This window comes from Dendronephthya gigantea, unplaced genomic scaffold (assembly GCF_004324835.1).
Source record: "Dendronephthya gigantea isolate DGI-Jeju-01 unplaced genomic scaffold, DenGig_1.0 000156F, whole genome shotgun sequence".
Classification (NCBI taxonomy): Eukaryota; Metazoa; Cnidaria; class Anthozoa; order Malacalcyonacea; family Nephtheidae; genus Dendronephthya; species Dendronephthya gigantea.
In genome coordinates, this window is record NW_021163166.1 from 290,222 (window position 1) to 307,936 (window position 17,715).

The 17,715-nt window shown below is 36.1% G+C and overlaps 1 protein-coding gene and 3 non-coding genes across 6 annotated transcripts; 1 reads left to right on the forward strand and 3 right to left on the reverse strand.

Moving 5' to 3' along the window:
* Positions 1–1,141: 1,141 nt before the first annotated feature.
* On the forward strand, positions 1,142–2,590 carry LOC114537299. 3 transcript variants are annotated; one of them, XM_028558442.1, is made up of 3 exons: positions 1,142–1,421; positions 1,740–1,893; positions 2,216–2,590. In XM_028558442.1, the coding sequence occupies exons 1-3, from the start codon at positions 1,263–1,265 to the stop codon at positions 2,476–2,478; spliced, it is 576 nt and encodes a 191-aa protein (XP_028414243.1). In that variant the 5' UTR covers positions 1,142–1,262; the 3' UTR covers positions 2,479–2,590. The 3 variants fall into 3 exon arrangements, 1 of the variants encoding a protein (XP_028414243.1); XR_003688574.1 differs by having other exon boundaries at positions 1,142–2,114; XR_003688573.1 differs by lacking the exon at positions 2,216–2,590 and having other exon boundaries at positions 1,142–1,611; positions 1,740–2,176.
* Positions 2,591–10,850: 8,260 nt separating this feature from the next.
* Positions 10,851–10,923, reverse strand: Trnav-aac. The gene has a single exon. It is a non-coding gene; the product is annotated as a tRNA-Val (tRNA).
* A 438-nt stretch (positions 10,924–11,361) lies between these two features.
* Positions 11,362–11,434, reverse strand: Trnav-aac. The gene has a single exon. It is a non-coding gene; the product is annotated as a tRNA-Val (tRNA).
* Positions 11,435–13,693: 2,259 nt separating this feature from the next.
* Trnav-uac lies at positions 13,694–13,766 on the reverse strand. The gene has a single exon. It is a non-coding gene; the product is annotated as a tRNA-Val (tRNA).
* Positions 13,767–17,715: the final 3,949 nt, after the last annotated feature.

The window sequence follows — 17,715 nt, forward strand, 5'->3', positions numbered from 1 at the left end:
ATGTAAACACCAGCAGGCAAATGAAGATTTTGACCAGTTCCTATGGAAGGCATCATGTTAAGTTGGCCACTGTCGTTGTTATGACCCAAGAACCGCGTTTGAATAAAGACAATATTGGCTTTGTTGTCCATGATAATTTGAGTGGAAAAGTTATGGTATCTAGAGTGTCCATTGTAAAAATCCTGCTGAGGCTCAGTTTGTGGTCATTGTATTTGATGACGAGTTCCATCAATGACTGCTACAGCACCTGGAAACATTTCCCAGTCATTTGCTATGGCCAACTATTCTTCTTCCGTACGCCATTTTACAAAACTTTTAAAGTAACTCCACAAAACAGGAAGTAAAAATCTTATCTCTCTTTCAACCGTCACTGGACTAACCATGAACAATCCGCTAAGCATGACAAGTTCAGGATACATTCGAAGCCAGATGATAAACATGAGTATCCGATTTCGAATATCAAGTGAAAAGGGGTTGTCACGAATCCTTAGTCTCAGACGACGGGTGAACATTTGTAAATGTGGTGTCACATCATTAACTATTCGTCGAAAGGATTCGATGCTTTCTCCAGACAAGCTCCAAAATAAATGCTCGCAAGTTTCCAACTCTTCGAAAAAGTTTCTCCCACGGAAATTAAAATGGACAAAGTTGGGGTGCAGTGTATGTTCCACTCGCGGTCTGGGTATATGTATATGCCCGCATGTAGCTGCCAGTGCCAGTAAATCGTTAAGCGACCGAGAAAGATTTAGTGAAAGAACGAAGAAGTGATTGGATTGACTCGTTGGATTGACTCGTTATTCCTAATCACGTCGTATTCCTCTTGCGCTGCTGCTTGAAGAGTCGGCAAATATACTGATGTTAAACACATAACAACATTATTCTAATGTATTAGGGCTATATTCAGAACTTGCATTTCATTTGCCATCTTTAGTAATTTACCAAAGTTGTTTGTTTGTAATACCCCAAAAAAGCGCACAAAAAATCCTGTTGATAGAATCTGAATATACATAAATAAAACCCCTATTGTTTGCGAACCCTATACTTTATTTATTCAATAACAATGACCCTGTGGACAATTGTGCTGTTAGGATACGATTAAAAACCTCATATATTCCATATTCCCTATATATATACACCCGTTTCACCTGTTCTAAAACGCTATCTAACGTTAATTCTAAAATTTAGAAATGCGCTTTGAAGCGTCACCAAATTATATTCTGTGCATGCTGGGCTAGGGATGATTGAGGTTTGATATATTCAAAATGGCTGATCGTCGAAGAACGTACGAAGTGATAAGCGAAGCGCAGAGGAAGATTCTTTGTGACTTCTTCGATAAAGGCATGAATTCAACAGCTAGTAACATGCAGAGAACTATAGTGGAGGCTTCTGATAAAGCTAACGTAACTGTAGAACGAGTGAAGGTATTTATTTTTGTCTTTGAAGTTTAGATGGCGTGTTAATTTGCATATTGACGCAAGTTTTGAAATAAACGCGTTATGAATATTGTATATCTGTAAATACGCACTAACTACACTTGCTATTGTTAGCTACATCTATAGCTCTGTGGCATGAGCATTGTACATTTGCACGGGCATCGCAATTCGCAAAAACGTAGGTTCGATAACTTCGATTCATTCTGAAGACCAATTCATCATTCATTCTTGTTTATGACTCCACTCGAAATTAAAACCCTTAGAACCTTAATTATTTTTGAAAAACGTTACTGTAATCGTTTGTAGAAATGGATTGGAAACGAAAGGCAGAAACGAAAAGCCTCATCTGCTATTGGGACAGATGCACCTGGTGAGACCTCTGGCTTGGCAACAAGAAAGTGTCCTGTAAAGCGTGGGACCACAGCATACAACCTTTTTTGCTCGAGCATGCTTACCTCAGGTTAGGTTCATAATAATCTCTCATTTAATAAGCCCCCTTTCAAATAAGCCAAATTGTACTATGTTCTCTGATCAAATTTATAATGGAATTATGAAAACTTATTGAACTTATCAATCCCATCTATTTCAGGGCCTTTTTGGCTTGTGCTGAGAGGGGATTTATAGAGGGGACCTTGTATCATAAAGCATGAATGAAGAATAGAGCATGTCTCAATTGTGTTGGTGTGTAAGGACAATGGACTAAATTGCAGTATCTTATATGGTGCTACAAATATTTTATATGAATGGTGCTATAGTATAATTATATGTTTTATAATTTGCAGATGAATGCAAACAGCTTACAAACTCTGAAAAATTAAAACTCACTGTTAGTACATGGAACTCACTCACCTCTGAGGAACGAAGTAAGTGGATTGAAAAAGCAAAAGAGCTACAAAAGGTTGTTGTTAGTGAATTATCTGAAAAGGAGTGTAATCAGAGAATCAAAAAAGCGAGAAAACAACTTATCTCCCAGGTATACACCTATACTATTGTTTGTGAAGATGACAATGTGTTGAGACCTAGTCTTCCAAAGCTCCAAGCATGAATATTTTAGAATTGTTAATTTGGTTTATGAAATTGAATTGGCATTGTTATTGTCCAGTTAATAACTGTTCTTGTCATAGAATATGAACTTGATGGAGGTTAGGTGTAATCATGTATTTTACACCTAACCTTATGCTTTGAAATTTGGGGAGTATGTTGGTAAGTCTTCATGCAATCTTAAATTAAGTTATGTACCTACAGGTGTTACTTTGAATATTTAGTGGTCGGTATTAATATCAATTTCAATATTAATATTTGGTTGTAAATTATGAATAATAAGGTGTTTTTTAGCAAATAAAACTTCTGATCAATTAACTAATTGTCAAAAACTGTACTAATACTTTTGTTATTCTTTTCTTTAGACACTCCACACAGAGTTAATTTCAAAGTTGATGATGTTGCAAAACTCTTCAACAAAAAATACAGTAAGCATTTTTTAGTATCTCAAACCTCTTTTAATGCTCGTTGATGGGTTGAAACTTGATGCAATAATTAGTGGAGCGGTACATATTCACATATTCGTTCTGACCGACGGAATTTTTTTGTACTTTCATTTGTTTTCGAAATAAAACCGCCAGGTACAGTAGAACAGAATATATGAATATTCGTCCCAATTATCGCGCTGCTTTCGTTCACGTTAATGGCCCGGCATCTTGTTCGTTGTTGTTTGAATGTGGGTTTGCAATAGTTTGTACTTTTCAAACCCACATTCACACCTGCAAAGATAGAATCAGGATATTTCTTTTAATAGATATCGCTTGCTTTTACGCTTATTTGAACGCGCTTTTCTTTATATTACGGCCAGACCGGTCCTATTGAATTTCTATACTGAGCGGATATTTCTAGTATTTCAAGAACTCTGCGTTTACGTGTATCGTTACGTTTAAGTGTATCGTCATGTTCATCTGCCTAGCGCGCAAATTGCTGTTTTACTGTTATATTCATAAGGAAACACTCTATTTCAATTCAAAATTTGACCGGTCTGACATTTTCGCCACTTAAAGGAAAGCCCCTTATGAATATATACATTATCTGGCTTGACAAGGACAAGACGGAACAAGAACTGTGCTACAAATTACTTGTCGAACAGGACAAAACATTCATAGTAGCCTTGAACGTGATCAGCAAAGATCAAGAAAATCTTGGAACACTGAGACTTCGAAAAGCTCTTGAACTCAATTATGGTGCCAAAATAACAATGCCACCTGATTTTGACATTACAATCAGAGAATGCTTAAAACATCAAGGGTTTTTGTAAATACAGTACGAAGGCTTTCATTACTCAGTTGGTTATGACTGCATTAACTCGTTCCAATTCCAGTTTTTGGGTCATTGGGTGTACATGCAATAGTTTTGCTTTGGTTTGTTAATAAAAGTACACTGATTTACAGATTCACGATGACTGTTCCATTGTTTTTTGTGCTAGACATTGACGCCACCCTACAGAGGGATTAGGGGAAAATCTCAGATTGATCTGCAAGGCTTAAATCCTTCAATGACACTGGTAACAATTAACCTGGGGCATATATACCTGTAGCTGTATCAAATATTAAAAAACCATTATACACATATTATACATAACCTATCTGGTTTACCCCAACCAAACACTTACATATATTTATTATAATTATGTATTGTACCTATATTCTTAGTAATATCACAATTTAAATTGTGCTAATGATCAATGAAAGCTGTTCCAATTATCCATTATCATATAAACTAACCATACTCATCAATACACACAATATTTCTAGCAATGGAAGTCGGGCAGTTTCTTTGATGGCTTGAGCTCATCACAATATGATTAGGAAACAACGGTACAAAACAACCAGCCTATATTTTAATTAAAAATTGAAATTAAATTGATAAATATCCCAAGCAAAACATGGCTGTACAGCTGATAACAAAACAGGAAACTTCGAAATCAATATAATATATATATATATATATATATATATATATAAATATATATATATATATATATATATATATATATATATATATATATATCGCTACCTTAAACATTTCAAGGACATGGAAATAATTTCGTCCACCATGACTTGCTTTGGCACAGTTATAACAATAGTGCACGTCGTGCCCACAATCCTTACAGCGAACGTCAGCAGGTGAATCGCACTGACAACAAATTATGCCCTCTACAAAGAAATCCACCTCATAACGGCTACTCAGAAGCCTTTCCCTGATCTTTTCCCATTCCTCGAACTCTCTCGTTCTTCTTTTTTGATGCTTTGAGGGCATATTTGTATTCGACTGACTCGCGTCCTCACCATCACTTTCTAGCAAACCAGTCGTGGTGCTCGGGCAAGTCATCGGTGTATCTACAATCTCCTCGACTTCGGAATTTTGCAATTTTACCTCGGAAGTTGATCCATGGAGGTCAACACTACGAGTTCTTTTATTCCCCGATGTAGACACAGAAACAACTTTAATTTTGCAAGCTTTAAAACGCTTTCGCATTATACGTCCTCCGGACTTTTTAGGTGCCATGTTTTTCCCAATCATAAATCCTAACAGTGCACCAGTTCAGGCAATTCTCTCGCACCGGATGTTATTAACTACAATCAGCCATTTTGAATTCAGCCTAGCATGCACAGAATATAATTTGGTGACGCTTCAAAGCGCATTTCTAAATTTTAGAATTAACGTTAGATAGCGTTTTAGAACAGGTGAAACGGGTGTATATATATATATATTTGTGTTATTAAGCAAAGACAAAGTGGTGTTCATAAAAAAAAGGTTGCCTTTCTTAGATACAAACATTGTAAAAGGGTAAAATTGTTGCTTGTAAGAAAAAGCTAAATTATACACATGTTATATTTTCACCAAAATTCAATACTTTTAATCTTTGCTGTCATTTTTCACGCATTCTAGCACTTAGCCCAGTGCTACAGGGTTTTAGAACTTCTAGCAATAGGCTAGTTTAATGACGCCGGATTCTTTACTTGTTTTCGAAAAAAAGCACGTGTTTATAAATTGGCGATATGTATACTGATGTCCATGCTTTAACAGCTGTGCTTACTTTGATTTGATCACATAACAAAAGCCAACTTCTTATGATATTAATGAAGCTATTCGTTCGTTCTCGTGCTACGGTGAAAGTTATCTATTACGTTCAGTCTAAGTAAAATAGCGACTGGCTATTTCAGATCGATCGGAGAAATTTTATATTTATAGCTCTGGAAAAGTTTAATACTGGACAAATTTTATTTATTCTAGTTCATGCAGCTCCGAGGCAAAATTTTTTAGAACTGAATAAAACCATATAGTTTTAACCATATAGTTAAAACCTATAGTTTGTTATCTTGTTTACAAAATCGTAAACTATCCACTATTAGCCAATTAGGTGTGTCTGGTCTTGGTAACTATAGTGATTGAAGATTCCTACAAGTCTTTTTCACACAGAGCAACTTGGCTTGCAATATAGCATGAAAAGATTTTTATATTTCTCAAAAGAAAACAATTTTATTTTGGTATCCGGCTACCTAAAAATGTTTAATAATTAAGTTTTTAAAATTTGCTTCACCTTGTAATCATACTCAGTGGCATAGCCAGCCTGCCGATTTAGTCATGCTATGCAAATTTTATGTCATTATCATTATTCATTTTTTTAGAAATTCATTGTTTTCACAGTTAATGAACACCAAAATATTAGCATAGCATGAATAAATGCCGGGCCGGCTACGCCACTGATCATACTGTGTATGAGTGATTTATTTTATGCATTTTCTGTGCATCATAGGTATTAGTAGTTTGTGTGGATCACATGTGAACTACATGTGAACGTCGAAACAGAGTAACATTCCCTGAACTCATTCACCCGCGCGGGTGAAGCCGACGGTAATGGAAAAGCCTTAATGGATAGCCTTAACAAAAGCTATAATCTAGCAAGCGATCATTAAAAAATCACAACCGTGTTGTAATAAAACTAAACGATGTAATTTATGCCTATCTGAGAAATCTACAGGGTGTATAAAAAAAAGTAGACCATTGTTAAAATGTCCATTAAACTGAAAATTTCGCAAAATGTCTAAAGAACGTGTGTTGATATAGGTATTTTAGGGTCTCTTGACCACTTAACACTCAAATTAAATAAAAAAAATTATATCGACGTGTAGGAATGATGATTTCAAACACCACCTAAAACAACCCTCGCGCACAAAAAGGGACGGTTTAAATCTTAATTCACTATCATAGGTTGAAAGTTTGGGTAATGTTTTATAAACTATCAAAGTTCCAGACAATTTGGTGTACACTAAATCCGCCGGGCGGCCTCTCGAACTTGGACTTTTTTGCTATTTTTGGCCTTTCCCACATACTTTTTGCAGCTCACAAATGATTTCACGCATGATTAATGTAAAATATCAATAATGCATGAATTATTACCGCGTGAAACGAAAAGTATGTGGGAAAGGCCAAAAATAGCAAAAAAGTTCAAGTTCGAGAGGCCGCCCGGCGGATTTAATGTAGGGTTGTTTTAGGTGGTGTTTGAAATCATCATTCCTACACGTCGATATAATTTTTTTCTAATTAATTCGAGTGTTAAAGTGGTCAAGAGACCCTAAAATACCTATATCAACACACGTTCTTTAGACATTTTGCGAAATTTTCAGTTTATGGACATTTTAACAATTGTCTACTTTTTTTTATACACCCTGTATTTTTATTAATCATATATGTCATCCGGAATTACTCTTTGAACAAGCGCAATGAACTTGTTTTCACATGCTGTCATCGAAAGAAGATTTTTCTAAGTAACACCTAGTAAGCAATTACAGGTAACATGACCTAATTAATTATGCGTCTCTTGTATATAGTCGTTGTGCTGTTGTAATAATATTATATTATATATATATTTACCTGATGAGTGTGGCAAGCTTAACGCTTGTCATACGAAACAGTTCTGCAGTAAATAAAATTCGGCTAAGTAACTCGTGTTTCTCAACCTGCGTTCAGTGCGTTCTGTGTTCATATATTCTGTTATACCAGCCTAGCTTATACTGAGAATATATTGTATGAATATGGTCCCCCTCAATTAGCCGTTAGATTGACGCCAATGCTTACTGTAGCGATCTTGAGTCAGTAGATTACAATTCAAACAAAAAAGGCGATATTATTTTCCAAAATACATTAACCTACCTTCAGTTTGCCGATTTTTGTCTACCACGAGAATCTTGCTCACGCGGTTTTGCCTTTCGGTAACGGAATATGACCCAAAATATCTTTACTGGAGACATTCACTTTTATCATACTGGATAAATAGATTGCATTCAAATAGAGCAAATCTCCAATTACGTTGAATGGCGAAGTGGTGAAAAAGTAGTTATACTCCATTATTATATTCCTATCCATGCCATTGTAATTCTTGCCAATTATTTCATGACTTTAATTCCAAGGATTGTGCGTTTGTACGTACAGTCGCTTGCTGGGGTGATCCAGGGTTACTCTGTTTCCACGATACCTGTTTGAAAACCGAGATATATCCTTGACCTTCTTTGTAACCATGTTTCTCCGCACCAACCTTTCATCACCATTGTAAATGAAAAATAAATATCTATACGAAGGTATATAAGAATATTAATACTGCTTAACTGCACCTGATGAGGGTACTTGTTTTCGGCTAGTACATTAATACCCTGCATTTGACATGAAAATTCTGCCTTATGGACGTTGGACGTTCAATGGTCAAGGCTGCTTCGCGCTTGCGAACAGTTTGAACGAGTATAAAGGCTGATAACAACAACATCCTGATTGGCTCATGCAAAATGTTTGTACTTTAATGAAATCTTCAGCAAAAAACAGCTTTGTGAAACAAGATATTTTGTGAGAATGTTTTGTGCACTTTAATTAAAATTATTATACATTATAGTAGTAAAAGCAACTTGATTGGCTAATAGTTGACAGATAAATCGCGCAATCACGCAAAATTCAGTTATCTGGTAGCATATAACTGAGTTATCTGCAAGTGAGCCTGCGGTGGTTAACAAGCGGTATTCATTTGAATATATTTATGTATTAATAATTGATGTATTTTTGGATGTTGCTATTAAGTAAGGTTTTTCATTCGTTAATACTATGTTTACTATTCTTCAAATGTATAATAAAACAATTATTGAATTCGGTTTTTGTGATATGCAGAGTTATCAAGGTCTCGCCTTCGGCTCGGCTGATAACGCTTACCTTGCACCCTGTAGCACTGGGCTAAGTGCTAGAATGCGTGAATAATGACAGCAAAGATTAAAAGTATTGAATTTTGGTGAAAATAATGTGATGTTTGGATATCTGTGTTACATTTGTGCACGGCAACGGGCATTTCACAGTGGAAGTACAAATCTTTGGCACCACTATAGAGACAAAGTAAGATTAGAGATAATAGAAAGAAAACGGAAGTTTTATGCAGATAAAGTTCAACATCTGAAGAAGAGCGATACTAGATCTTGGTGGAAGCTTGTCAAGCGAATATCTGGTCAATCTAATAATATAGCGCCAATTCATTTCGAAAAGAATGGAGTAACTTTGACGGACGATCAATTAGTAAACTCCTTAAATGAATTTTATATCGCGGTGAATGCAGATATTCCTCCCCTTGATATTCACGAGTTACCAGCATTTCTGCCAGCGGCTGAGCAAGTACCGGTGATACACTCTTATCAAGTCTGTATGAAATTACAAAAGCTCAACCCTTATAAAGCAATGGGTCCAGACAATATTCCACCGCATCTTTTGAAAGAATTCGCTCATGAACTGGCTGAACCAATTACTGATCTTTTTAACATTTCTTTATCTTCTGGAATCGTTCCTGATACTTGGAAATCTGCGAATATTATTCCAATCCCTAAAGAAAAACCACTGAAAGAGGAAAGCGTCTTACGACCAATCTCTTTAACACCCTGCATCTCTAAAATGATGGAGGAATTTGTAGCAGAAATGATTCTTGAATATATCGTACACAAGATAGATCATAAACAGTTCGGCGTTACAAAGGGCACATCTACAACTCTATGCCTTTTGGACATGTTTCATAATTAGCTGTTAAATCTGGACACGCCCGGTCAGTATTTGCAAATTTGTTTCTTAGACTTTAGCAAGGCCTTTGACTGCATTAACCTTAACATCTTGATCACCAAGTTGTTCCTTTTGGGAGTACGAAGGTCACTTTTGCCCTGGATATGCAGTTTCTTGTCAAATCGTAAACAACGGGTTAAGTTGGGTAAATCTTTGTCGGAATGGCTCACGGCGAACGCTGGTGTCCAACAGGGCACAAAATTGGGCTCTATATATTGTTTCTTGTTATGATCAATGATCTCGCCCTACCAACCTGCGATTATTGGAAATATGTAGATGATCTCACTGCTTCTGAAGTCATACCCAAACATGGCAACTCAACAATCTAGTCAGATCTTGATTAAATATCCTCTTGGGCCTCCCCAAAGTAAAAATTATATGATGTTAAACGTGAAAAAATGTAAAGAGCTAAGAACTTGTTTCTTCCCCTCTTAATTTGAATTATCAAAATATCGAATGCTGGAAATTTTAGTAAGATAACTTTAAAATTCTTTATGTTTCAGAAATTTTTAAATAAAATATATCGAAAGAAACACAGCGCAAATAGTTGTTTCTGTACATGGTCAAACTGTTTACCTGGCGCCTCAAAAGAGCACTTGATAACCGCTACACTATTGAAATCGTATCGCACCTTAAAAGTGTTTAAAGCAAGGCTTTGCTGGAATCCAGTATATTAGTTATCGGTTTATTTTTCAGGAAGTAATTTCATTAGCTATCTTCAAGTCTGAAATCTGCTGCATATGCGGCAACTTGTGTTCCACAAACGATTATCGTGCAAAAAGCATTCAAAAGAACAAAAGTAGCAAATTTAGTGTTTAATAGAGTGAAAGAAAGCGAAATGTTTCCGCCCAGGATTGCTTCAATGATGTAAAACTGATATATACATGAAATAAGCCAAAAATTAAATAAAGCCTTTAGAATAGGCAGCTTCGGAAAACCGCAAAGAACATTAAGCGGAACAAGAATGGAAAAATTGTGTCTTTAAAAGCGGGAAACAAAGCGAATTGTTTTCACCCAGGATATAACTGGGGACCTTGCGCGTGTAAAGCGCACGTGATAACCAATACACTGCGAAAACTAGATACGTGATAACCGCACGTGATAACCGCTACACTACGGAAACTGCCTCGTCCCCAATCGCTTCAATGATGTAAAACTGATATATACATGAAATAAGCCAAAAATTAAAAGAAGCCTGAGGACGAGGAATTTACGGAAAACCGCAAAGAACATTCAGCAGAACAAGAATGGCAAAATTGTGTCTTTAAAAATGGGGGAAAAAAAGCGAAATGTTTCCGCCCAGGGTTGAACTGGGGACGTTGCGCACGTTAGGCGCACGTGATAACCGCTACACTACGGAAACACGCAAAGCACATTCAGCAGAACAAAAATGGGAACAGGGAAAGAAAGCGAACTTTAAAATTCTTTATGTTTCAGAAATTTCTAGAAGTCAAAATGGTTACAGGTTTAAATAAAATATATCGAAAGAAACACAGCGCAAATAGTTGTTGCTGTACATGGTCAAACTGTTTACCTTGCGCCTCTAAAGAGCACTAGCTTGATAACCGCTACACTAGAGAAATCGTATCGAACCTTAAAAGTGTTTAAACCAAAGCATTGCTGGAATCCGGTATATTTGTTATCGGTTTATTTTTCAGGAAGTAATTTCATTAGCTATCTTCAAGTCTGAAATCTGCTGCATATGCGGCAACTTGTGTTCCACAAACGATTATCGTGCAAAAAGCATTCAAAAGAACAAAAGTAGCAAATTTAGTGTTTAATAGAGTGAAAGAAAGCGAAATGTTTCCGCCCAGGATTGAACTGGGGACCTTGCGCGTGTTAGGCGCACGTGATAACCGCTACACTACGGAAACTGCCTCGTCCCCAGTCGCTTCAATGATGTAAAACTGATATATACATGAAATAAGGTCGTTTTTCTTACTTATTCCAAATAGGTTAAAATAACCTATAGTTAACTAGTAGTTTTAACCTATTATTAACTGGTTTAAAGTGGTGTTAACCGATGATAATAGGTTATAGCAACCTATTTCAAAACAAACATGACAAAAATGTTGGCTTACATGATTTCACTATATTTCAATATCTATAGGTATTATTTACAACAGTTAGAAAATTTATTATTAAGTTAAGCATGCAGTCACATTAAGGAGTCAAAAGAAACATTTGCATATAAATAACTATAAATGATTACAACAATTTATTGCATGACGTATACCAATAAGTTGTACCATAGAGCAAAATTTATAGGCAAGGACAACAATTTTCGTAGCACACATGAGTTACAATTAAGCAAACACGTTGAAGCAATAATAATGCTACAATATATAAACTTATATTACTACAGTTTTTTATGCAATCAAAACAACAGAGCTTATCTCTTTAAGTCATCCAGCTGCCAATAGTCCAGGTGATGAACAGTTTTTGATTTTTGATGCCATGTCAGAGTCATCCATAAAGAAAAATGGGTCGACATAAGAACATATAATAATTAGCATGATATGAATACATGTAACTTTTACAAATAATACAACATAAAATATGGTATGTATTCATGGAAAAACTAGATTTGAGCTAATCATTATTATAATATAATGTTACCTCTTTAATCTAAAACTTCATTAATTATCAGACTTGCTCAGTTACCATGGGTCTCTCATCTTTTTGTTGAATCCTCTCATGTCTTTCCTGATGCAATGTCGCAAAATTCTGTTCTAATCTAAAAGAATAAAAATAATGAGTGAACAAGGCAATTAAGCAATATACCCAGAGCAATAACAGCATTATTAGTGTCATCATCAAGACAATAATAACTCATGGATAAAGGAACATTATGCTAGCTTTCTTCACCCGGCACTAATAAAGTACTGATTGAGTGCCATTGTGCCAGAATTTTAAGCACTTTTAATCTTCACGGCAACTATAAATATCAATGTTTACCTGAATCCCTCTGTCTTGTTCAGAGTAAGGTTTCATTCCAGGATTTGTCTCAAAAAATATGGTCATTTGACAATTCACCATCTAGGAAGGATGCATAACCAAATTTTGTAAGGCAATATATAATTGGTAATCTAATTTCTTATTAAAAACTAAGGTATAACCTAATATTCCTAATAATCAGTACTCAAAGTTTAATTCATGGCAGAGATTTTATATTTATATTATGTACTTGAATCCATGCTAACCATCAAAGAGCTTGCATATTTTGACCATGACCCAACATCAGAATCATACTTTATATAATATAGTGCTTTTAAATTGACTATTTAGTATTAATTAACATCATCACATTTAAAGTTGACATGAGTATAAAACTATAATATAGAAACCTTTTCGCGCCAATCAAATAAGATGTCTGTTGGCACCTATGTGGCGTCTATAATTTGAATCCTTACCTCTGTGATTCTCAGCAACGTCTAAATCAATTTCCAGAATCTTCTCCCGCAACATGTGCGACATATACGTGATAACCACTACACTACGAAAACTTTCTTGCAGTTGGAAAAGAATATTTCCCCTCTTAATTTGAATTGGCAAGATATCGAATGCTGGAAATTTCAGTAAGATAACTTTGAAATTCTTTATGTTTCATTCTTTATGAGTCATAACGGTTACAGGTTTAAATAAAATATATCGAAAGAAACACAGTGCAAATAGTTGTTTCTGTAAATGGTCAAACTGTTTACCTTGCGCCTCTAAAAAGCACTTGATAACCGCTACACTAGAGAAATCGTATTGCACCTTAAAAGTGTTTAAACCAAAACATTGCTGGAATCCGGTATATTTGTTATCGGTTTATTTTTCAGAAAGTAATTTCATTAGATATCTTCAAGTCTGAAATCTGCTGCATATGCGGCAACTTGTGTTCCACAAACGATTATCGTGCAAAAAGCATTCAAAAGAACAAAAGTAGCAAATTTAGTGTTTAATAGAGTGAAAGAAAGCAAAATGTTTCCGCCCAAGATTGCTTCAATGATGTAAAACTGATATATACATGAAATAAGCCAAAAATTAAATAAAGCCTGTAGAATAGGCAGCTTCGGAAAACCGCAAAGAACATTAAGCGGAACAAGAATGGAAAAATTGTGTCTTTAAAAGCGGGAAACAAAGCGAATTGTTTTCACCCAGGATATAACTGGGGACCTTGCGCGTGTAAAGCGCACGTGATAACCAATACACTACGAAAACTAGACACGTGATAACCGAACGTGATAACCGCTACACGACGGAAACTGCCTCGTCCCCAATCGCTTCAATGATGTAAACCGATATATACATGCATAAATAAGCCAAAAATTAAAAAAAGCCTGAGGACGAGGCATTTACGGAAAACCGCAAAGAGCATTTAGCAGAACAAGAATGGCAAAATTGTGTCTTTAAAAGCGGGAAACAAAGCGAATTGTTTTGCCCAGGATTGAACTGGCGACCTTGCGCGTGTAAAACGCACGTGATAACCACTACACTACGAAAATTTTTTCGTGCCTGGAAAAGAATATTTCCCCTCTTAATTTGAGTTATCAAAATATCGAATGCTGGAAATTTTAGTCAGATAACTTTAAAATTCTTTATGTTTCAGAAATTTCTACGAGTCATAACGGTTACAGGTTTAAATAAAATATATCGAAAGAAACACAGCGCAAAAAGTTGTTTCTGTATATGGTCAAACTGTTTACCTTGCCCCTCTAAAGAGCACTTGATAACTAATACACTAGAGAAATCGTATCGCACCTTAAAAGTGTTTAAACCAAAGCATTGCTGCAATCTGGTATATTTGTTATCGGTTTATTTTTCAGGAAGTAATTTCATTAGCTATCTTCAAGTCTGAAATGTGCTGCATATGCGGCAACTTGTGTTCCACAAACGATTATCGTGCAAAAAGCATTCAAAAGAACAAAAGTAGCAAATGAATGTTTTCTTTGTAAATTTGAATTGCCAAAATGCGAAAACCTCGCAATCTTAATTCAACAAATTCAGAGGACTTTAGGCTTCAGAAATTAAAAGAAAAACATTTTTCTACAGGCCCTCGTATTCCAAGGTCTAATTAAAAAATAACGCACTTCCAAGCAAACAAATTTGTATATGTTATTGGAACACCCGGTGCTTTGCCAATTTTCGCATTCTTTATCTTATTTATATGGCAGGAAAAAAGAAGCACAGCGCACATGTGGTTTGTTTCCGCTAAGTTCTGAATTGAGTTCTCTGGCGTGTAAGGTGCACGTGATTACCGCTACACTACATGAATTGCGTAACATCTTTGAAGTGTTCAAAGGAAGGAGCTGGTGCAATCCGGTATATTTATGAGTTGTTTATTTAAGGAAAATTTTTTTCATAAGCCATCTTCAAGTTTGAAATCTGCTTTGCGATAACATTTGACCACAAACAATTATCCAGGGTTCAAAATAGGAAAAGTATAAGCAATGTATTTCCGCCCAAGATTGAACTGGGGACCTTGCGCGTGTTTTGCGCAGGTGATAACCGCTACACTACGAAAACTACGTGGTCCCTACTCGCTTCGCTGATGTAAAATTGATATATACATGAAATAAGCAAAAAATTAAGAAGAGCCTGTGAACGAGGCAGTAACGGAAACACGCAAAAAACAGTAAACAGAACAAGAATGGCAAATTGTGTCTTTAAAAGAGGGAAAGAAAGCGAAATGTTTCCGGTTTGAACTGGGGACCTTGCACGTGTGAAGCGCTTGTGATAACCACTACACTACGAAAACTTTCCCGTGGTTAAAAAAGAATATTTCCCCTCTGAATTTCAATCGGCAAAATATCGAATGCTGGAAATTTTAGTAAAATAAATCTAAAATTCTTTACGTTTTAGAAATTTCTACGAGTCATAACAGTTACAGGTTTAAATAAAATATATCGAAAAAAACACAGCGCACATAGTTGTTTCTGTACATGGTCAAACTGTTTACCTTGCACCTCTAAAGAGCACTTGATAACCGCTAGTTTGCAGAAATCGTATCGCACCTTAAAAGTGTTTAATAGAGGGAAAGAAAGCGAAATGTTCCCGCCCGGGAATTTTTTTAATATTTATTGATAAATATATATTCTATAAAAAAGATTACCTATATAAGTAAAAGGTAAAAAGATACATGCATTCCAATCATTTTCTTAGTTTATGTTATGAATCAAACTAAACATAAACATAAACATAAACACTAATCAAACTACAAACATACATGTAAACAGATAAATTTCAGTACCTGAAGGGTGGATCCCCGTAGGACTTTGTCTATTACAACTAATTCCAAATCAAACGTTCGTTCTACCTCGCTCTTCCCCTGACGCTTAACTGATTAGCAGTCACTCGTACAGTATCTTTTATTAACTTAATAACTAAGATAACTAGTTAAGAAATAGAAAACATTTTCCGTGTTTCTATACAGTTATATAAACACGCATGGGAGTTGTGGAGAACGAGAAATAATCAGTGGGAAAACGAGCCCATAGGGCGAGTTTTTCCACGTTATTTCGAGTTTTCCCAAACTCCCACAAGTGTTTCTATAACTGTATAGAAACACAGGAAAAACGTTTTCTATTTTTTTTATAGTATAACTCGATAAAAAGATTTTGTACAAATATTATAATTCGATTCAATTACAAATTCTCATTACATCGCTTCGCTTGCCAAGTTCGGCGGGAAAATTCCCGTGTTTCTATACAGTTATAGAAACACGCTTCTCGACTAATCAGCAAGCACGTACTATAAATGTTATATTATAAATATATTTATTACATTAAAATTCATTTGATTATGATGGAATGTTGTTGGGTATTCAAACCAACCCTCCGGGCCCACAGTTCGTGGATGCTCGTTCATGGGCTACTAGCTTCTATTAAAACACATAAACGTTGCACTGACCTTTTGTAATTACCATGCTGTGTTTTGACCAAAAGATTCCTTACCACACCATCCTTTCTAGGGTAAACTTTTTCAACTCGGGTTAACTTCCATTTCCCGCGCGGTGTCTCGTAATCAACCATCAAGACCAAATCGCCAAATTCATCTGTCCTTCTTTTAATCGCCATTTTCCTTTTTTCTGCAACGTCGGGAGATACTCTGGAATAAATCTCCCCCAAAATTGCTGAGCCAGGCTTTAGACAAACTCAAACCTTCGAATTAAGATTTCACTTCTCTAGAATGACCCGTGCGGAACGCTGTTCGATGCTCGACCGATGAGAAAATTTTTAGGGGTTGCAAATCATTGGGATCGTTCGATGGGTATCCTAAGGGTTTTCCGTTGATCAATGACTTAACTTCGGAAAACACTGTGTTTATTTCGTTCCAAGATAACCGTTGGCTTCCGATCACAACTTGAATGGCATGTTTCACTTGTTTTATCAAGCTTTCACAAATTCCGCCTTGACGAGGGCTCCGGGGCGTGGTAAAAATCCAGCGAAGTTGATGTATGGTTGCGAAATCTTCGAGCTTCTGTGGCAAGTTTGCTAATAGCTCTCTTAATAATCTCTCTTTTCCAACAAACGGCGTACCGTAATCGGAAATTATCGTGCTTGGCCAACCATGATGGGAGCGAATCGTCTCATCGCGTGGAGAAAGGCTTTGGATGACATACTCTCGACGACTTCTAAATGGATAGCCCGTACTGTAGCACAAGTGAAAATTGCACCCCAGGCTTTAACACTCTTGTTTCTTGAAACCTTAAGACTGAATGGACCGAACAGATCCACGCCAGTTACTGTAAATGGTGGGAAAAATGGTTTCACTTGCTCTCGAGGAAGGTCTGCCATCAAGGTGGAGTTGGGTCGCTGGCGAAACTTACGACATATTAAACAGTTCTTCTCTATTTTGCATCTCTTGCTGGATTTGAGGTCTAGAATATAATTTCTATGGCTACTTTGAGTGAACTTATCGCCTGCTCAACTATGTTAAGAAAGGGAGAATATGGCGGCAGCAAGGGCAGATGAATATGGTGTGCTGGTGATTCGGCATTAAGATGGACAGGTGCCCCGTCATAAATAATATGAGTCTCCTCTTCATTTAAATTGTCCGCACAGCCCTGCAGGAACTAGGCAAATCTTTTGTGATTCATGCCCCCAACGGCTATGGAGTGGTGAAGCAGACCATAGATGGGCGATACAGCCAACGTTATCGTGATATTAGG